Below are 23,439 nucleotides of genomic sequence, written 5' to 3' on the forward strand. Positions count from 1 at the left end.
TCTCAAGTATACTGACGTAAATCTTACCATAAACACTCAGTAGAGAAATACCTTTGTAATTCTCACATTCAGTTTTATTTTCCTTTTTATATATGGGTACTATGAGAGCTCTACTCCAATTATCTGGAATTTGTCCCTCTGAACTATGCGGTGCAGTCATTGTAAGACTTTTATACCTCCATACTTGAGCATATATGGTCGAATACCATCTACTCCATGCTTGGTCAGTGTTTTTTTATCACTGTGCTGTCATCACTGCTAGTTTCATTTAGCAATTTTTCAAAGTAATTACTCCATACTTCAAGGATGTCTTTTTTCTCCAGTATTCATATCACCTTTATCATCTCTAATTCCTTTTACAGCACTCTTTCCTCCATTTCTGAGCTTCTTCAACAACCTGCAGAATATCTCCTGAGCAGGATAAAACTGAATATGAAATTCAGTTTTATCCTGCTCAGGATTAAGTGGTGATCACTTCCAATTTCAAATTCTCTGTACACTCTAGTGTCCTGCACCAGAGAGAGAGAGAGGAAAAAAACATCATTATAAACAATAACGTAGTCAACGAGACTTTTCTTATTCCTTGCATCTTCTCTCCGTGTAAATTTGTGCACATTTTGATGTTGGAACATGGTGTTAATAATAACCAGTCCATGTCCTGAGCAGAAATCCAAGTATTGGCCATTATTATTAGCTTTGCTCTTTTCTCCAAATTTTCCCAAAATATTATTATATATCTGACAATCATTTCCTACTCTGCTATTTAGATCCTCAACAAGGACCAGCTTTTCATTTTTCATTGTGTCAGTTGCTCTCTTGCCTCAAAAAATTCCTCCACTTCTATATTTGTGCCTCAATGTCCAGTTCCCCATTCTGATATTTGCCCATATTACTCTACTTGAAACTGCCTGCCATTCAAGAAGATATTTTAAAAACATGTCCTCTAAATTTTAAATCCCTATCCACCATCATATCCACTCTGTTTTCCACTACCTCTCCAATATATCCCCACTAAGTATATACTCTACATCCTATCTTTGTTTGCCAAATTTTAAAACTTTAAACTTTGCAGTATCTGGGTGTTTTAATACAATAAGAATTCCCTTAGAGAACCAAAACATAAGATCTGGCAATATTGGAATCCTGACAGATAACAGATTAATTTGGAGCAAAATTGTGGAGAGGAAGTTTTTAGTCATGTAACCTTTCCATGTGGTGCATACCATCATTAAAATAAAAATTATTAATGTCTTTCACATATCCATGCTGTCCATTGTGAAGCATCATAGTCCTATTTACCCAGTTATGAATTTTTTTTTATCAACTTTTCCAGATTTGCTACTTCTGACTGCAACCTCTAGCTGTTCAAGAAACACATCAGCAGATTCTTGTATATATATATATATATATATGTGTGTGTGTGTGTGTGTGTGTGTGTGTGTGTGTGTGTGTGTGTGTGTGTGTGTGCGCGCCATTGGGTAAACTTTCCAGTAGAGTGAACAAATAGGTGAAAATGAATTTGACTCTTCTTGGAAGTTGTGCAAGAAAGTGAAAAGTTGGTTGCTACCAACTTTTCACTTCTATTCATCTCTCTCTCTCCCCTAATATGGTAAGATAGATGAATGGAACTGTAGTAATGGGAGTTGTGGATATTCAAGATGGTATGTTTGCAAGTTTCAAAAGTTGACTGCTAGATGACAAAAAAGGAACAGATATATTAAAAACATTTAAGTTTCTAATAGGATTTTAGTGGATACATTCAAAACAGATTTGTCAGTACATGATAGGAAGTAAGTCTCAGTAAGGAAACACCGTGAGGCAGACATATTACTTACGATTATAATAACGGAATTAACTCGTGTAAAATATTCTTTATTAGTAGAATTTTCACCTGAGTTTCACAGGCATCATCAGTACATGTCCAAAGGCTAATTAAACAATAACTGTGATATTCACAAGGTGACCTACGTAGCTAAAGTAAGATAACTAAAATGGGCCTTAAATTTTCTAAACTTATTAAAAAAAAAAAACTATATACAGTGGTGCCTTGGTTAACAATGGCCTCAGATAACGACATACTTGGTTAACGTCGAGCGGCTGTAAGAAAAAAAATCTCTTGGTTAACGACTCTCGATTATGTGAACCTCTATCTGATCTAAAAAACCAAATTTTCCAATTGCACTCAGCCATGCGTGGGAAGACATTGTTGAATAGAGAACAGCCACACAGCATAGCTGTGAAGCTCAGATATGTTTGACCGATCATAGCCAGCTGTTTACATTTTCTGTTTATTGTTTCTTTTCTTGTAGTGTACTGTGCTTTATTTTAAAATTTGTGGTTATAAATGCATTTTATGATGAAAATGAGTATTTAAGCATTTATTTTTTATGTGTTGGTTCATATAGACAATAAATCGACAATGTCACTGTTCGTTTGCCATCAAAAGGCAAAATCAAATCTCATCTGTATAATAATTGTTGTATCTATAAGCTGCTAATCAGTGTATGTTACAGTAAGTGCTGTATCTAATATCGTCACCTTACAAGCAAAATGCACTAAGTCAAAAATTGCAAGCTTCGAATTTAACTGTTAACTTTTATTTCAAAATTTTTTTTTTTTTTGAACTTTTACTTTTATTTTCAGGATGATATGTTCTTTGTATCCTTTGTCTTAGTGTTGTACAATTTGTAATAATACCGTATTTTGCGTATCTTTTTTTTTATAGAGTGAATTTTTTTACCATGTGACAAAATGGGTCCCAAAAAGAAAGCTAGTGAGGGGGGGGAAAAACAGAAAAATTTTCTCTATTGAACAGAAGAAAGAAATAATAGCAAAACATCATGAATGTGTGAAAGTTATGCAGCTTGCTCGAATATATGAAACCAGTCATTCTACAATATCAACCATTTTGGCTAAGAAAGAAGAACTTATGGTAGCTAAGGTTACTAAGGGAACTTCAAGGTTGAATGTCAGAGGGCTTCTTTTTGAGCAAATGGAAAATCTATTACTAATTTGGATCAAAGAAAGAGAAATGGCGGGCGATACTACATCTCAAAATGCAATCTGTCAGAAAGCTAAACAGATTTATCAAGATTTGAAAAAGAAGACTTTGGGATCAAGTTCTGAAGTAGATGATGATGATTTCAAAGGTAGCAGAGGTTGCTTTGACAACTTTAAAAAAAGAACAGGAATTCATAGTGTGGTCAGACACAGAGAGGCAGCTATTTCTGACAAAGTAGAAGCAGATAAATTTGTTAATAGCTTTACAAGAATTATAGAAGAAGGAGAATACCTACCTCAACAAGTCTTCATTGTGATGAGACTGGGTTATTTTGGAAGAAAATGCCCAACAGGACATTTATCACAATAGAAGAAAAAACACTTCCTGGGCATAAACCAATGAATGATAGGTTAACATTTCTTTTACCAGCAAATGCAAGTGGAGACTGCAAGATAAAACCAATGTTAATCTACTACTCAGAAATCCCCGAGCATTCAAAAAGTTCAATGTATCTAAATCCAATCTTGGTGTTTTGTGGAAGTCTAACAACAAAGCCAGGGTCACAAGAATAGAATTTAGAGACTGGATTCACAAAGTGTTTGGACCAACTGTCAAAGCCTATCTTGAGCAAAACAATCTGCCTCTAAAAGCCATTTTAACCTTGGATAACGCATCTGGCCATCCAATGGGCATACAAGAAGAGCTACCAGAGGAATTAGCTTTTATCAAGGTGATTTTTCTTCCTCCCAAGACTACATCTCTGATTCAACCTATGGATCAGCTGATAATTGTAAATTTTAAAAACTTTACACAAGGGCACTTTTTACCATGTGCTTGGAAATGTGTGAGGCTACCAACATAACCCTAAGAAAATTTTGGAAGGAAGAATTCAACATTGTCATAGAAATTAGGCTAATTGTAAAGGCTTGGCAAGAAGTAACAATGAAATGTCTCAAAGCAGCATGGAGGAAACTGTGTCCTTCTTTTGGTAATGAAGAAACTTCAGATGAAGGATACAAATTAGTAAAGGATATTGTGGCAACTGCTCATTATCTTAACTTGGAAGTAGAGGAAGAAGATGTTGAAGAATTATTGCAGATGCATGACCGAGAACTGACTACTGACGAGCTAAAAGAACTTTTCAAGCAGCAATGAAGAAAAGGAAATGGAAATTTCATCTGAAGATGAGGATGGAGAGAAAGAACAAATTACGACTGCTGAAATCCAAAATGTTTTGGTAAAGTGGGAGAAAGTTCAAAATGTTGCTAAGAAATGGAATCCAAACAAATCTGAGGTTATCAGAACTGCAGATCTATTTAACGAAAAGTCCATGCAGTTTTTCAAAAACATTTTAAAAAAGAGGCAGAAGCAAACAACCCTAGACATATTTTTTACAGGTCCATTTGTCAAAAAACTCTGAAGTGAGCCCAATTGTCCTTCTGGTGAAGATTGATAATTAAAAACTGTTTTCTTGAACAATTCATTTTATTAATGTTAATTTTTTTGTAGCAAATACATATACTGTATAATAAATAAATGATATTTACCATATTTTCATGACATTTTAAATGAGTTTTATCTGCATTTTTAATATGTACTATGGTTGTGAGGAGGATCCGGAAAAAATTAATCGATTTTCAATTAAATCATATGGGGAATCGTGCCTTGGATAACGACAGTTTTGGTTAATGACGGTAATCCTGGAACGGATTACCGTCATTAACCAAGGCACCACTGTATACATGTGTATACAATTACAAAAGGTAGGAAAGATTAGCTGATTTATAGAGTACTGTCTCCCACAAAGGGGATAGACATAGACCATCGAATCTGTTTAATTTAGGGGAGTGATGTTTCACATGTTTCTTTATAAAGCCGTTCCATGAGGAACTGACTTTTGTAAATGACTTTTGTCTTGTTCTAATGAACTCTATGTCTAGTGTTGATAGAATTCATTGCAACAAGACAAAAATCACTCACAAAATTCGGTTCCTCGTGGAATGACTTTACAAAGAAACATGATACGTTAATTCACTCCCTTAACTTAAACAGATCCAATGGTCTATGTCTATCCCCATTGTGGGAGATAGTACTCTATAAATCAGCTAAACTTTACTAACTTTTGTAATTGTATACACACACACACACACACATATATATATATATAGTTTTTTTTTAAATAAGTTTAGAAAATTTAAGGACCGTTTTTAGCTATCTTACTCTAGCTACTTAGGTGGCACCTTGTAAATATGTCAGTTATTGTTTAATTAGCCTTTGTACTTGTACTGATGATGCCTGTGATACTGAGGTGAACATTATACTAATAAAGAATATTTTACGTGAGTTAATTATTATTAATATTATTACTACTCCAAGACCTCAAGGAGTCAAAGCCTCATCTGGGAGGTCTTTTCATCACACACACACACGCGGCTCATCATACCGTGTCTTAAACACACTCAAACTCCTTGCAGACACCACACTCTCAGGCAAGGCATTCCAATCATTTACAACTCTGCATGAAAAAAGAAACCTGCCGTTCACTGCCCTACTCACACTCTCTTTATATAATTTCCAGGGATCACCTCTAGTTCTCCTCCTATCTCCTACTATTTTATGCAGACCTTCTCCAGCATTGATCCTATAACAACCCCTTACCAACTTGTAGAGCTCTATCATATCTCCCCTCTTCCTCCTGTCCACCAGACTCTGGAAATTACATCTTCTCGATCTTTCCTCATAGTCGACATTCCAGAGGTCAGAAACTACTTTAGTCAGTTGTCTTTGGACCCTTTCCAACATCTCTTCATCCTTTTGAAAACCAGGTGACCAAATCTGGGCACAATAGTCCATGTGTGGACTAATCAAAACCTTATACAACAGAACAAGAATCTCCCTACTTCTACACGTCAGTGTCCTCCACATCATTCCCAGAAGCCTTTGTGTTGTCTTACAATTTTGGCTATGTGTCCCCTAAATTTCAGATCCTTATCCACTATCACCCCCAGATCTGTTATTTCCTCCACCTCCAACAATATATCCTCACCATACATAAATTCTGCATCCCATCTTTGTTTTCCAAATTTTAAAACCTTACATTTGGCATCAATGGGGATGTGAGTCTGCAACATTTTGCAAACTCGCATCCCCATTTCCATGCCCAATCACTCAAATTATTCAAATCTTCTTGTAAGGCCACAACATCTTCACTACTCTTCATGGTTCAGAACAACTTTGCATCATCTGCAAACAACTGAATATCTCCATCCAAATCTTCACCAATATCATTAACATACAAGGTAAACAGTAATGGACGTAAAACAGACCCCTGAGACACTCCAGTAGAGACTTTCCTTTTCCTGGATATCGCTCCCCCATACACAACTTGTTGATACCTATCAAATAGCCAATCCAATGTACTAATCTAATATCCAACCCCATCTGCTCCAGTTTGACTGTGTCAAGTCTCTCCTCCCCATCATCAACTGCTCTCAATCTCGCCATGAAGTCACATTCACAAGATTGAAAGACCTTTATGAAGTGCTCATTGAGTATCTCCACCACCATCACAACCACCACCACCACCAACACATTCTGCAACTGCTGTCTTTATACCATTTTCTCAAATCAATGTCATCCTTCTGTTATCATTCTTTCTTTTGCTGGCTACATATCGAAAGAACTCCTTAGGATTCTTTTTGGCTTCATTAGCTAATTGCCGTTCATACTTCATACCACTCTGAAAATCTCTCAAACTGCATTGATCTTTTTTCCAGCTAACTCCTCATTCCATGCTACACCCGCAAGCTGTCTCCTGAGTTCTTCATAATCCCCCCCCCCCGTAGTTCCACATTTTTCTCACAGAGGTCCTGCTGGTAACACACTGCTGGGAATCTCCTCATGGTCACTCTCACCAATAATTCCATTATTATAATTGTAAGTAAGGAAGTAAGTCATCCCTGAAAATTGTGTAATATGGTGTTAATAGTTAGCAAGGATGGAGGACTAGATTTTTGCTTGGATCATACTGCAGGGATGCAATTGGCTACCATAGGAAAGAAATTGTGATTGCATTGTCAATAGATTTAAAAATTAGTATGATAAACATTGTGTGGTTAGTGTAAGTTTCTGGCGATGAATCCTGTGACTCAAACCACATGTTGAAATAATAATACACCCGTGAACTTTATTGGTGGGTGAAGCCAGGGTTATGATGGCTTGGTTTGATAAGATAATTAGTGATTGGCTCATCTGATCATGGGAGAGTTGTGTTTTTAATAAGAACTAACATCATTATGACAGACATATCTTCATATAATTATATATTATACTTTTGCTATTTGAAAGAACAAGTTATATGCCATGACTATTATAACTTAATTATCTTATTTTTCTAGGAGCAAATTATTTGGGACGAAACACACTGTTGTCAAAAGTGTAACATTACAACAAGTAAGTGGCTACTTTCTCTGTCTATATAAAATGAAATATAATAAGTGTAACTACCTAAATACTTTTATTATTATTTTCTCAAACATCAGAGACATTGTCAGAGGCCCGTACTAACCATTATTCAGAAAGTACTCATCATGTTTAACTCATTCACTGATAAAGCGCTTGTAACTGCCTCTGTGAATTTATTCCATCCATTTGCACTAATCAAAAAAAAAAAAAAAAAAAAAAAAAAAATCTTATTTCATTCTTAACCCAAAAATCTAGTCCTTGCACTTCTACCATAATTTCAATGAGTGACTAACTTTGTTTGTCTGTGCCACATATTGAAAAATAAATCTTCCATGTCAATCACATAAAATTCCTTTAATAACTTATGTTTCTATCATATTTCTTCCTTTTCCATCTAACAGTTAGCTTTTGTAACCCATAGATCTTCAGTCTATCCTCATATAGAGAATTCCATAGACCAGGGATGTCAAATAAGGTATTTCTGTTTTATAATAAAACAGAAATACCTTATTTACTCGAATATAATTCGCCCTCACATATGACTCACACCCCTGTACCCTGATTTTACTTTATGAAAAAGAAATTAAAATGTTTTGCATGTACTGTACATCGCACACGAAAATAAAGTTTACCACTTTCACGTCGGAACAATAACTCGCTCCCCGCGGTAAACAACATGCCTTCCCCAACTGCAATTAGAGACAACTGGTATAAAAATGACACTAACTAATGAATCACATGTCCCCTCCACATTAACCATGCTGTTTTGATTTAAGCAAAACAATATGTTTCACTGGCAAACACAGTATCTAACTAAAATCTATTGTTTTTAGTTAGATGTGTGTGAGTGCCCCACTAACTCAAACACAAAGCTGCAATAAAATTCCTAAACGTGTTAAAACTAAGACATATAGAGTAAATGTTGTTAAGACAGTTTCAGATATTATGGAATTTGGTTGAAGAGAATTAGCGTTTCTGTTCAAAAATGTCGGCTTGACTTTGTGTTTTGGTAACGCGATCTTTTGTTAATACGGCATCAATCATATCCATATCTTCATAGCTATTCTATCTCTATTGGCCTACCGTTGCTGCCTATTTCACGTTCTGCTTTTACTTCTCGGACATTCGTGAAGGGTGTTCATTACGTATCTAAAATCTTTTAAATTACTTGTAATTTTTACTTGGAATAATTGGAAAGAAGATGACTATTTGGATAGATGACTTTACAATGCACACAAGGAAACCACTCTCGAGGCTGGAAGTAGCTATAACGAAGAGCAGATTCTTGGTAAGTCATCCCTATTTTCAATTTTTTTTCTGAAAACCCCCACAAAAATCCCCACATGTATCTCACACCATCATTTTTTAGCTTTAATTTTTTTGGGGAAAAAAGTGCGAGTTATATTCGAGTAAATATGGTATCGATTTATTCGTTTTCATACGACATTTATAGTTGCAATATGGATGCAACGACCCGCTATAATATAATTGCAGTAATAAAAATTGATATCGCAATTTCAATGTTAGATCCGATACTAATCAGTCGTAAACTATATTTATGTTTCATTGTTAATTTACAGCATACTGCTGGTAGCATACTGAAAAAGTTAAATTCTATTGGCTACCAGCTGTTCACATGATGCGCAGCATACGCACTCATGGGAATTCAGCTATGAGTTTATAATTGCCTACTACAGTCAATCAGTGATCTTTGAAGTCAGTGTGCCGAACATGATTCAACTGCAATCTAGCAGTGAGAGAATCCCTTTTATTATTATTTTTTATTTTTATTTGCAATAGTATCATGCATTGGTCTACAGTTTTGTGCAGTTTTATTCAAACATTTTTATTAAATTTTTAATAATATTAATACTATATTTATTCACTGAGGCAATGTTGCTTTCCAAGCCAACAAGAAAAAGAAAAATTGCTGAAGAAAGGAGAAAATTTCAACAAAAATGGGAATTAAATTACTTCTGCACTGATACAAAGGACAAAATTGTGTGCATTATTTGTAATGAAACAATTAGTGTTGCCAAAGAATTTAATATAAAAAGGCACTACGATAAAATTCACAAAGAACAATATTCACGCTTTGAGGGTAAACTGAGAGAAGTGAAATTTAGAAGTATGAAGAATTCACTTCAAAGTCAACAACAAGTATTTTCAAAAATTATGAAAGATAATGAATCAGCAGTGAGAGCCAGTTATGAAATCAGCTATTTTTTGGCAAACCATTCCAAACCTTTTAGTGACAGTTCCTTGGTTAAGGAATGTATGATAAAAGCAGCCAAAAACGTATGTCCCAAAAATGTGCAAGTATTTCACAATATTTCTTTGTCCAAAAATACTGTGATCAAAAGAATAACCGAAATGGCAGATAATCTGCATGACCAGTTGCAAGAAATATCCCGCAAACGTACAGTGCTTTTCAATCGCACTTGACGAAAGTTTCGATATTCACAACGTGGCTCAAGTTGCTTTCTTCGGGCTTGCGACGACAATATGAATATTACTGAAGTGTTCTTGGAAATGATTCCCATTCATGGAACCACTACAGGGGAAGACATTTTTGACACCGTGTGGGGCAGTTTTGAAAAATATCAACTTCCTCTGAACAGGCTCGTAGCAATCACAGGCAAAAATAAAGGTTTTGTGTCGAGACTTACAGCAAAGTTAAAGGAAATGTATCCAGACATTCCAAAACGGCAATCTTTAAACTGTATTATTCATCAGCAGCTCCTGTGCTCCAAAATGATGGAAATGAGCAGCGTACTTAAGCCTGTGACAAATACCGTGAACTTTGTCTGATCCAGAGGCCTCAATCACCGCCAGTTTGCACAATTTCTAAAAGACTTGGAGAGTGAATTTGAAGGGCTACCTTATTACACACAGATTCATTGGTTATCTTGTCATACGGTTCTAAAAAGCTTTTTTTTTTTTACTTTTAGAGGAGATCAAATTGTTCCTAGAAATGAAAAATCATGATGTTGCATTTCTTAATGATCAGACATGGGTACATGATCTGACATTCTTAGTTGATATTACAGGACATTTGAATGATTTAAATGTCAAACTTCAGAGGAAAGATCAGTTAATAACACACATGTATGATGCACTGGCAAGTTTTAGATGTAAGTTAGTTTTGTTTCAGAATCATTTTAAAGAGAATATTCTAAATTACTTTCCTATGTGTGAACAGTTGAACAATAAGAATCGAAGTTTTACCTTTTCTCAATATTGTCCCAAACTAGAAAAGATAAAAGAAGAATTTGATAGGCAATTTAAAGATTTCAAGGAGCAAGAAGTTTTTTCACTTTTTATGGATCCTTTTTTCCTTTAATTTCGAAAAATCTCCTATTTGTATTCAAATGGAACTTATTGATTTCCAAAATGATTCCATTCTAAAAGCAAAATACCAAGAAGTTGTGTATCAAAAATATACAGTTATTTAGGTCAAAAAATCCGGAAATACAAAAAGTTTACAGCAAATATTCTGTGTTATTTTGGAAGCATCTATTTATGTGAACAATTATTCTCATGTATGAAAGGTAACAAAACAGCCCATAGATCAAGATTAGCCGATGTCAACCTTTCTGCCATAATGAAGGTCTTATGCTCACAATCTTTGGGTCCAAATTTTGACAGGCTGGTTAATAATAAACGTTGTCAAGTGTCGGGAAAAAAATAAAATACTGAAATTAAATTATTATTATAATTATATTATGCAAGTATATATATATATATATATATATATATATTTTTTTTTTTTTTTAATGCAAAAATATTATAATTTTTCCACAAAATATTTTCAGTAACATTTAAAAATTCCTTTAAAAATTCAAATTATAGCCCCCCCCCCAACCCTCACCCCTGCCAAAAAAAAAAAATATATATATATATATATACAAGTATTTTATTTCAACACAAACACAAAAAAATTCAAACTAACAGGACGCTCTGTAAATTTTTGTAATGGTTATTAATGAGAGTTTATACTTTATTTTAGAATGTATAAATATATAAATATTTGATTTATTTAAATAAAATTTAATTTCATTTTAATTTGGATTAAATGCTATCTATTGTAAAAATTAATATAATAAAAATAATCTTTATATGATTTTTTTGTGAGTTGTCATAATCGTTATACTATTCTTTTATGTCTTGTAATTCTTAGAATAAATAAAATTTTTGTTATTTATTAATTTTCCAATTTATTTATACTCATTTTTTCACTTCCCTTTGATTCTAATTATTGCAGGTTTTTTTAGTCAAAAATTTTTTGCAGCCCACTTGAGATACTAGCCAATGACCCACAGTCCAATTTGAGTTTGACACTCCTTCCATAGACCTTCAATCCATTATTATATAGAAATTCCATAGACCTATCACAATATTATTATTATTATCATCATCGTTATTATTATTGAACGGGCACCTCCATGGAATCCATCGACTCATCGAGGGAGACCTCAACTATCCACATAATCTATCATACCTCTCTTTAAACACATTAACAAATAAAGCATTCACAACTGACTTTGGCAACCCATTCCACTCATTCATAACTCTCTGTGCAAAAAATCTAGTCCTTGCACCCCTACTAAACATTTAAAGGGATGACCTTTCTGTTCTGGCCCCTCTAGCCAAGTGTTGAAACATTTCCCCTGTAGTAACTAAAATGTTTCTATCATATCCCCTCTTTTTCTCCTTTCTACCAACTTCTACAATCTACACACTCTCAATCTATCCTCATAGGGAACATTCCACAGCCACTAACCATCTCGGTCGCTTGCCTCTAAATCTTCTCCACTGCTTTCTCATCTCTAAGGAAGAACCCAGGAGACCAGACCTGAGCACAGTAATCCAGGTGCAAACGTATCAAGGCCTTATAAAGAGGAATAACTTCCTTATCTCTACTTGTTAATGTGTTCAATATCCAAGTAATCTTATGGGCTACCTTAGCTGTGTCCTCTAAACTTTAGCTCTCTGACTACCACCACCACCCCTAAATCTCTAGTTTCATCTATTTCCTGGAGCACAGTTCCATCAATGTGATACACAACTTGTAATCTATTTATTCCGAAATGCATAACTTTACATTTCTCCATGTTAAATTGAAACCCGTTATATTTTGTCCATACTGACAGCCTATTTAAATCGTCCTGCAAGCTCTTCACATCACCTTGATTAACTATTACTCTACCTAATTTCTCATCATCAGCAAACAAATTAATATTTCCTTTCAGGTCATTTCTTATATCGTTTATGTACAAATCAGTTTTTGATATCTGTTCAGCAACCTCTCTCTTATCCACATAACCAGTATCATATTATTATTATTATTACATAACACCTCCAGGGAGTCCAAAGACTCATTGAGGGAGGGTACCTACTCTACAGCTCTCCGGCTTCACAACTCTACCAACCGCAACTACCTTCATCATCCACACCAACGCCCGCCACCACTAGTATTTTCACCGACAAGCATCCATGCCCACGGTGGGATTTGAACCCGCAAATTTGCATAACACAGTTTCATGGGGTGTTCTGTCAGATGCCTTTGCAAAATCTCCAGCAGAATTACCATTTAGCCATTTCCTTTATCCAACTCTGCTGTTATAAAAAGATAGTAAATTACAAAGGCATGGCATACCCTTTATCATAATGCATTATCACTTACCTTTGGATCCTCTTGACCACTTCCTTGTCCCAAAGGAATCCAGGCAGTCGGATCTGTATACAGTGGTCCAGATAACAATATTAAAGCCATATAAAGAGGAATAATACATATAATAATCTCCCTGTTGCTGCTTTTCTGTTAATTCAACACCCAGGTAACCGTGAAGAGCTATTTTGGCTACCTTTGCAATATGTGCTCTTAATTTCAACCTTCTGGTCTTCCTGCAGAATCTATGTCATATTTCTTGACTATCATTCTTCTGAGATTTATATTATTAACAAACAACTAGATATTTCCCCTTAAATTATTTAATATATCATCATCATGTTCCTGATATGTGCCCATGACAAGTGTACAAGATACTATGACAGTACTACATGAAAAGCTTGTGTTCTTACTAATTACACATATTTGGAAAGACTGTTGAATCACTCTAATTTCATGAAAGAGGAGAATGACAAGATGGTAATTATTATTATTTAGGCCTGCAAGGAGTCAAAAGACTCATCGTGGCAGGTCCTTCCTAGGAAACCCAATTCTATCAAGACTCAATGTGGGAGGTCCCTCCCAGGAAACACAAAGTCTATCATACCACTCCTTAAACTCATTGACCGTTCTCGCTCTCACCACTCTATCAGGCAATGCATTCCACGGTTCAACCACCCTCCATGCAAAGAAACCACTCCTCACTCTCTTGCTCACAGTTTTACTTTTGTGATTTCCAGGGATGACCCCCTTTGTCATCACTCCTTCCCGCTGTTCAACCAAGCAAAAGTACTCCTCAGCGTCAACCCTGTAACCACGTTTCAATTTAAAAGTCATATCACCTCTCCTTCTTCTATCCACCAAACTCTGCAGTTCACATTCCCTCAGCTCATCCTCATAACTAATATTGTACAGTCCTGAAACCATCATTGTTATGTGCCTCTGTACCCTTTCCACAGTTAATTTATCCCCTTCAAATCCTGGGGACCAAATCTGAGAACAATAATCTAAATGTGGTCTGATCAGAGTCTTACACAATGGAATGATAACTCTTTTATCTCTGCAGGTCAGCGTCCTTCTCATTATTGCAGCAATCCTCTGTGTTACCTTCGCCACCTTTGCAATATGTCCCCGAAATTTCAGGTTTATATCAATCATCAACCCCCAGATCTCTTGTCTCCCCTACTTCCTCCAGTATATATTCTTCAATAGAGTATGCAGCATCCCATCGATGTGTCCCAAACCTCAAGACCTTACATTTTGTTGCATTAAACCAATATCTCCATTCATTTGCCCATCTGTCTAGCTTATTCAAATCCTCTTGCATCACTACCACATCTGCACTATTACTAATAACCCTTCCCAGCTTCACATCATCTGCAAACAACTGAACACCCCCCCCCCTGCAATCCACTGGCTATGTCATTGATATAAAGGTAAAACAATATAGGTCCGACTACTGAAACCTGTGAGACTCCACTTGTAACCCTCTGTCTCCTTGAAACTGCCCCACCATACACAACTCTCTGATGCCTATTGGACAGCCAATCTTGAATCCAGTTGACCAACCTGACATCCAAACTCATGTGCTGCAACTTAAATATCAGCTTATCATGTGATACCCTGTCAAATGCCTTTGCTAAATCCAAGAAAATGGCAGTATATGCCTTTTCCTCATCTACTGCTCTTGTAACTTTATTATAAAAGGCTAGCATATTACTAAAACAAGAGCACCCCCTCATAAATCCATGTTGACTCTCACAGATAACATTACTCTCATCTGCCCAATGCTGTATATGGTCTCTCACTAATTTATCATTGAGCTGGATTTTTTCAGTTTCTGCCACACTTCCTTCTTAGCCAGAAGCATAAATGGTTGTAATTTTTTTTTACTTTTTTCAGAATATAAGCTTTTTTCTTGGAGATTTACTGATGATTTGATTTGTTTTCTACTAAGAGATCATTATCAACAAGATCAGCAAGCCCTAGATAGTTTATTCTTCTTCCTCCTAGTGTCACTCAAGTATCACAGTTTATAGGGCTTCCAGCTGGTCTGGTTGGCCGAGTGGTTAGCATATCTGCTCTCTCCGCCAAAAGGCTGTGGGTTCGCATCCTGCCGTGGCATGGATGTTAGTGAAATTTCTGTGAAAATAGTGGTGGTTGGCTGCAGATGGCATTGGTGTAGATGACCAAGGTAGTAGCGGTTGGTGGAGTAGTGGAGACGGAGAGTTGTATAGTAGGTGCCCTCCCTCAATGACTCCCTGGAGGTGTTATGTAATAATAATAATAATAATTTCCAGCATATTCGAGGAAGAAATAAATTACATTGGTATTAACTAGTATCCCTGTCTCACTCCATGCACCACTAGAAAGGGAGTGCTATTGTTTCCTTTGATTTTTGATAACAAAGATGGTTTGTGGACATTTAGGTCTGATGGAAGGAGGGTATGTGCAAAGTGCGAGCTAAACAAGGATTTGATGAGTGCTAATATGAATTTGATGACAGAAAGTGTTAGTAGTGAGAATGTTGCAGGAAGAATGAGTACTCGTTCCAAAGAGAAACATGGTATGAAAGAAAGGCGAAAAATTGTTAAAAAAGCATGGAAAAAGAAAACGAGTGATTTGAAAACCAAAATGGATGGTAAAAAGAACAAAAGCGAGGTAAATGTGGTGGAAGGAAACAAAATTGAGACCTGAAATAGCTTGACAAAAGGATCGAAAGTGGGAAAAATGGAAAGAATGAATGAGAGTGAAAGGTGGACACATGGACTGAAAGTACAGAAACTCAAAAGGATGAATAAGAGTGAAACTGTGAAGCGGGAGTCAAGAGTTCGAAAATTAGAAAGATTGAATGATAGAGAGAGAGAGAATGTGATGCGAGATTCAAAAGTTGAATTGGGTTGGATGAGGAGTGAAATTAAGAAAATTCGGGTGAAAATGATTAAAACAAATCAAGTAGGTATGAAAGAGTTAGCGAAAGATGAGCGAGTGCCGTTGTATAGTGACTCCATTATTAAAGGTGTGCTGGATGAGAGAATGCACAAGGTATGTTTTCCAATCGCTAAAATGAGTAGACTGATTCAGGCATTGGATATGAGGAGAGAGTGAGCGAAGGAGTTGATGGTTTTAATAGGTACAAATGACTTGATAAAGAGGGGAGTATAATTTGTTAATTTGAGGAATGAGTTTGAAGGAAGAAAACTGTATGGGAGCGATGGACTGCATTTAAGTGGTTATAGTGTGAATCATTTGGAGAGATTGTTGCTGGAAGGTAGAGAAGTGAGTATAGAGAATGAATCAGATCGTGGGAAATGAAGTGGAAGAGCAGGAGAGTACGACAGGAGAGATTGAAGAGATGGTTATGAATGAGGAGGTAAGTGGCATGAGTATGGAAAATGAGAGAATGGGTGTGCAAGATGAACAGGGAAATGCAGAGGCTCTGGGTAGACAGGGATACACAGCGAAGAAAGGTGGATGCTCCAAGAGCATGTCAAGTGTAGACAGGAAAGGAATGGGATGACCTAGGGTCAAGAGGAAAATGTTAAAAGTTTATTTTTCACTTGGTCAGACTATAATAAATTTAGTTTAATCCTTTATCCAAGTGTGTGCAAACAAAGTTTGCGCCTGAAAGTATCTTCAGGACTGGGGTAAAGTGGTACAACACCGGGCGACTCCTTGCAAAGGTTGGGCAAGCTACCAACACTCCTATCTCAGTATCTCCCATAATGCAAAACACATCTCCTTGCGGATATGTATAATGTTATGCATTAAGAGAAGGGCTACTACCCAGACTAGTTTCGACCTTTATTGAGATAGGAATGATGTTAGCTTGCTCCACCTTTGCAAATAGTTGCCTGGTGTTGTACCACCTTACCCCAGTCCTGAAGACTGGGGTAAGGTGGTACTTTCAGGCGCAAACTTTGTTTGCTTACACTTGGATAAAGGATTAAACTAAATTTATTATAGTCTAACCAAGTGAAAAATAAACTTTCAACATCTTTCTCTAAATCCAGAGTAATTTATTAAAAAGGTGGCACACCGTTTGGCAACTCCTATAGGTAGATATGACCTTGCTAATGCTTCTGCCTGGTATCTCCACTTGGGCCTGGCTCCCACTGAAGAGACCTCAATAAAGGTCGAAACTATCTGGGTAGTGGCCCTTCCCTTAATGCATAACATTAGACATATCTGCAAGGAGATGTGTTTTGCATTATGGGAGATACTGAGATAGGAGTGTTGGTAGCTTGCTCCACCTTTGCAAGGAGTCGCCCGGTGTTGTACCACTTTACCCCAGTCCTGAAGATACTTTCAGGCGCAAACTTTGTTTGCACACACTTGGATAAAGGATTAAACTAAATATATTATGGTCAAGATGAAAGTTGGAATTGAAGAGGGTTCTAAAATGAATAAGTAGAAAGGGAAATGGCCCCAGTTGAGCATGGAGAGATCACATCGAATGAGTGTTATTAGTGGAACGAGCTGTAGATCCAGGAATGAGCTGTTGTGTTTATATACAAATGCTAGAAGTGTAAGAAACAAGGCAGATGAAATGGTTGCACTAATTGAGTCTGTTCACCCAAAAATTGTTGGAATAAGTAAGACATGGTTAGATGAGGATGACATCCTGACAGGAATAGAAATGGAAGGATATGATGTGTGTCGTGAGGATAGAAGGGGGAGTGCTGTTGATGATAGAGAAAGAGTTATGTCCATACAAAGTAGAGATGCAAGAGGGAAATAGTGCCAGTTGTTTTGAGGCAGTATGGGGTGAGGTAGAGGTGAATGGAATCAAATACTTGGTGGGATGTTGTTATAGACCAGGAAATGTGGATGGTAGTGACTATTAAATGTATAATCAAATTAGCCAAGCAAATAAGAAAAGAGTGATCATTATGGGCAATTTTAATTATGTCAATATAGACTTGAATGATGAGATAGCAACTGGAAGTAAAGAAAATGAGTTTCTTGAGTTTTTGAGGGATAACTACCTCAGACAGTATGTAATAGAGGGCACACGAGGATTGAGGATCTTGGATTTGGTCATCTCATCAGAGGATGTAATTATAAATGAAGTGTCAAATCACCCATCAATTGGTGATAGTGACCATGAGGTGATTACCTTGGTGGTTGCCAGCAGTGTGACGATCTCTGTAAGAAAAGGGTATATGTGGAACTACAAAGGGGAGGGGTGATTATGAAGAGCTTAGGAGACAGCTTGCAGGTGTAGCACGGAATGAGGAGTTAGCTGGAAATGAGATTAATGCAGCTTGAGGGATTTTCAAAAACTATCTAGTAGATGCAGTGTCTAAATGTATTCCAAGGGCGAGAAGATTAAATAAGGTAGGTGTGAAATGGATGAATAAAGAGATTAAGCATGCGATACAGAGAAAAAGGGCATTATGGAGGCAGCATAAGAGAAGTGGAAATAACCATTTCCATGAGGACTACAAAGATCAGGCAAGGCGGGTGACTTGGTTGGTGAGGGTAGCTAAAAAGAGGTATGAATAGCAGTTAGCTAATGCAGGCCAAAAAGAATCCTAAGGAGTTCTTTTGATATGTAGCCAGCAAAAGAAAGAATGATTATGGAAGTATGGCATTGATTGGAGAAAATAGTATAAAGACAGCTGTTGCAGAAGGTGTGGTGGAGATACTTTATGAACAGTTCATAAAGAAAGGTCTTTCAATCTTGTGAATGTGACTTCATGGAAAGATTGAGAGCAGTTGATGATGGGGGAGAGAGACTGACTGTAAATGAACAAGAGGTGTATGGTGAGTTGAGCAAACTAGATGTAAATAAGGCTGTGGGATTTGATAATATATCACCACGTATTCTGAAGGAATGTGCCATGGAGTTGACGCCGGCCTTGACATATTTTTTTAAAATCAGTCTTGCCCTCCGTCAAGTTCCTATGGAGTGGAAGGAGGGCAAGATTGTGCCACATCATAAAGGAGGTGATAGAACTCACGCATCAAATAATAGGCCTATCTGGGGGTCAGGTGTTGTAGTGAAGTTGTTGGAGAAGCTTGTGAGAACTAGGATCCAGAATTGGGTTAACAACAACGGTATTAAGTTTTAAAAGAGGTATACTGTGAGTAGACATATCGATACAAAATTAATAATGGAAAAAACTCACGTACAAAGATTATTTAATAGTATAATTTTCGCCTGTGTGTCACAGGCATCTTCAGTACATATTAAGCTGAAATTAAACAATAACTGACAATTCCATAAAGCGCCACCTAAGTTGCTGGTGTAAGATAACTAAAAAGGTCAATAAATTTCCTCAAAAAAAAAAAAAATCAATACAATAAAAACTTCGGAAAGATTAGCTGATTTGTAAAGTACTTTCTCCCATAAAGGGATAGACATAAGCCATCGGATCTGTTTAAGTTAGGAGAATGAATGTTTCTTTATAAAGGTGTTCCATGAGGAACTGACTATTGAGAAGAACTCTTATCTTTCTCCAATGAACTCTATGTCTAGTGAAGATGGCATGTTCTGCAAGTCCAGACTTTTCAGGTTTAAAGTATTCAATATAAGATTGGTGTTCTTCTAGCCAAATAGAGGCAGATCTTCCCATTTGTCTGAAATAAGATAATCCACAAGAACACGGAATTTGGTAGACACCTGGATGATTCAATTTAATCATTCAAGTAATCAACAAATCAGCTAATCTTTCCTAACTTTTTATAGTATTGATTTTTTTTTTTTTTAGGAAATTTATTGACCTTTTTAGTTATCTTACACCAACTACTTAGGTGACGCTTTTTGGAATTGTCAGTTATTTTTTAATTTCAGCTTAATATGTACTGAAGATGCCTGTGACACACATGTGAAAATTATACTATTAAATAATCTTTGTACGTGAGTTTTTTCCGTTATTAATTTTGTATCAACAATAATATTATCTTTGATGGAAAGCATGGATTTGCTAAAGGGAGGTCATGTTTTAGTAATCTACTTACTTATTACAATAAGGTGACTGCTTCTATGGACAGAGGGGAAGAACTACTCAGATTTTGCAAATGCTTTTGGTAGATTACTGCATGATAAGTTGATAGTCAAACTGGAGTGGATTGGGTTGGATGTTAGATTGGTGCATTGGATTGGAGACTGGTGATAGGTATCAACAAGTTATGTATGGGGGAGCGATATCCAGGAAAAGGAAAGTTACTAGTGGTGTGCCTCAGGGGTCTGTTTTAGGGCCATTGCTGTTTAACTGTATATTAATGATATTGCTGAAGATTTGGATGGAGATATTCAGTTGTTTGCAGATGATGCAAAGTTGGGGCGAACCATGAAGAGTAGAGAAGATGTTGTTGCCTTACAAGGAGACTTGAATAAATTGAGTGATTGGGAATGGAAATGGGAATGTGAGTTCAGTGTTGCAAAATGTAAGGTTTTTATTATTATTATTATTATTATTATTATTCGGCCTCCATGGAGTCAAAAGACTCATCATGGGAGGTCCTTTCTAAGAAACACACGTATATCAAGACTCATCGAGGGAGGTCCCTCCTAGGAAACACAAAGTCTATCATTCCACTCCTTAAATGCATTGACCATTCTCGCTCTCATCACTCCATCAGGCAATGCATTCCATAGTTCAACCACCCTCCATGCAAAGAAACCACTCCTCACCTTCTTTCTCACAGTTTCCTTTTGTAACTTCCAGGGATGGCCCTTGTCATGACTCCTTTCTGCTGTTCAACCAAGTGAAAGAACTCCCCAGTGTCAATCCTGTAACCACCTCTCAACAATTTAAAAATCTCAATCATATCACCCCTTTATCCCTCCTTGTAAGGTTTTAAAATTTGGAAAACAAAAATGGGATGTAGAATTTATGCTTGGTGATGATATATTGTTGGAGGTGGAGGAAATAAGAGATCTGGGGGTGATAGTGGATAAGGATCTGAAAATTAGAGGACACATTGCCAAAATTGTGAAGACAACACAAAGGCTTCTGGGAATGATGCAGAGGACACTGACTTCTAGAAGTAGGGAAATTCTTGTTCCATTGTATAAGGCTTTGATTAGGCCGCACATGAACTGTTGTGTCCAGATTTGGTCACCTGGTTTTCAGAAGGATGAAGAGATGTTGGAGAGAGTCCAGAAGTGACTGAGTAAGGTAGTTTCTAACTTCTGGAATGTCAAGTATGAGGAAAGATTGAGAACATGCAACTTGCAGCATCTGGTGGACAGCAGGAGGAGGGGAGATATGACAGAGACCTACGAGTTGTTAAGGGCAGTGCCGTAACGAGGGCATGGCGAAAGAGGCACCCACCACGCAACTAGGTTTGGGGCGTAAAATGTAAAAAATAAAAATAAATAAATAGATAGATATAAAAGTCCTTATTTTATATTGTATTTTTAAATTTCGGCAATACGCCGCTTTAGACACAGAAATTCTGCAACACACTGCAACTCATTTTGATGGGGTTAATAGTAAGTATTTAACATATTGCATTTAGTAAAATTTAACTTGTTACATTTAAATTTTTCATAATTTTTGTCATTTTTGGGTTAGGGGGGCGCAAGTTAGACACTTGCCACAAGTGCTTCATACCCTCGTTACTGTACTGATTAAGCGATTGTTATAGGATCAATGCTGGACAGGTTCTACAGAAAATAGTGGGAGATCAGGGGAGAACCAGAGGTTATCCCTGTAAGCTGTGTAAGGAGGGTGTGAGTAGGGCAGTGAGAAACAGGTTTTTATTCATGCAGAGTTGTGAATGATTGGAATGCCTTGCCTGAGAGTGTGATGTCTACTAAGAATTTGAGTGTATTTCAGGTCATTTCCTATATCATTTATGTACAAATTAAACAGTAGTGGTCCTAGCATTGAAATCTTGCAGTACACCACTGGTCACCTAGATTCTACTCCTCCGTATATCATTTTCTGATATCTGTTCTGCAGCTGCCCTCTTATTCACATGACCAGTGTTATATCCATCTCGATTTGTTCTAATTTGCATAACAGATGTTCATGTGCTATTCACGTAAATAGTTTTGTAAATCCAGCTGAATCATTATATAGCCATTTCCCTTATCCACTTCAGCTGTCACTCAATTATAAAAAGTTAGTAAATTTCTCAGACATGACTGACTTTCACAAAGCCATGTTGTCCCTAATACAGTGTTATATTTATTATTATTATTATTCAGACATCCATGGAGTCAAGAGACTCATTGTGGGAGGACCTTCCTAGGAAACACAAAGTCTATCATACCACTCCTTGAACTCATTGACTGTTCTTGCTCCCACCACTCTATCAGGCAATGCATTCCATGGTCAACCACCCTCCATGCAAAGAAACCACTCCCCACCCTCTTGCTCACAGCTTTCTTTTGTAACTTCCTGGGATGGCCCTTTGTCATCGCTCCTTCCTGCTGTTCCACCAATTTTATCCACCTATTCTTGAATTCTCTTTTTGACCAATTTTTTCAGTACTTTTACCACCATGCCTGAGATACTTATTGGTCTATAATTTGATAATGCAGTCTTTGAACCTCCCTTATGCAAGAGAATTGTTTTGTCCTCTTTCCACTCCCTTGGAACTCTACCAGAACTGAGACTTAAATTAAAGAGCTTAGTCAGAGGCACTACCAATTCCCTTGAACATTCCCACAAAGCATGAGCCGATATCCCATCTGATCCCACAGTTGTATTTACATTGAGATTTGGCAATATCCTAAAATCCTCTAATTCATCCACCTCTGTTCCCACATAAGTTTCTGTCACATCATAGCATTAACATCGTTTGTATGACATACCCTTGCAATGTGGTCACTCAGTAACTCAATGATTTTATCTGCTTCTGTCACCTCATCACCATCAGCTCTCATTAAGGTTAATCTTCCATAGTCATTCTTCCTCTTACTTGCCATGTAACGAAAGAATTCTTTGGGATTTCCTTTCATCTGCTCAGCTAGATTCTTCTCATAATCTGATTTTACCTGCCTTGCCATGCTGGTCACCTTCCTTGCCTGAGTCTTGTACTCTTCATGAGTTTGCTGATCACCTTTCTCCTTATATACCCTTCACATCATTTTCTTTTTTGGAGCTCATGCTTAATGATATTACTCATCCATATAACTCATACTTGAATAACCCTCATTACCTTAATTATACAATTTAATATAGCTTCCTCTAGATGTCTCTTAACTATCCCCCATGCACTACTAATCCTTCCCTTGAAAGGTTTATGCTATAGGTGCAGCTTCGAGTCTTTTCTTAAGCTTGTCATAATTATCTGCCTCGTAGTTTCATTTATACCCCTTCTTGAGAGAATATTCCTCATT

At 36.6% G+C, this 23,439-nt stretch overlaps 1 protein-coding gene across 4 annotated transcripts in view; it reads left to right on the forward strand.

Moving 5' to 3' along the window:
- The window catches only part of LOC150109786 (uncharacterized), a 1,408,745-nt gene that overhangs the window by 1,372,201 nt on the left and 13,105 nt on the right, over positions 1-23,439 (forward strand). For all 4 annotated transcript variants that reach the window (XM_090396626.1, XM_090396635.1, XM_090396653.1 and 1 more), the window contains one exon: positions 7,399-7,453. In XM_090396626.1, coding sequence (XP_090252752.1) covers positions 7,399-7,453 — 55 coding nt within the window. The remainder of the gene's footprint in view (positions 1-7,398; positions 7,454-23,439) is intronic.

This window comes from Typopeltis vanoorti, chromosome 1 (assembly GCF_054136105.1).
Source record: "Typopeltis vanoorti isolate ZY-2024b chromosome 1, IOZ_Tvanoo_1.0, whole genome shotgun sequence".
Taxonomy (NCBI): Eukaryota; Metazoa; Arthropoda; class Arachnida; order Uropygi; family Thelyphonidae; genus Typopeltis; species Typopeltis vanoorti.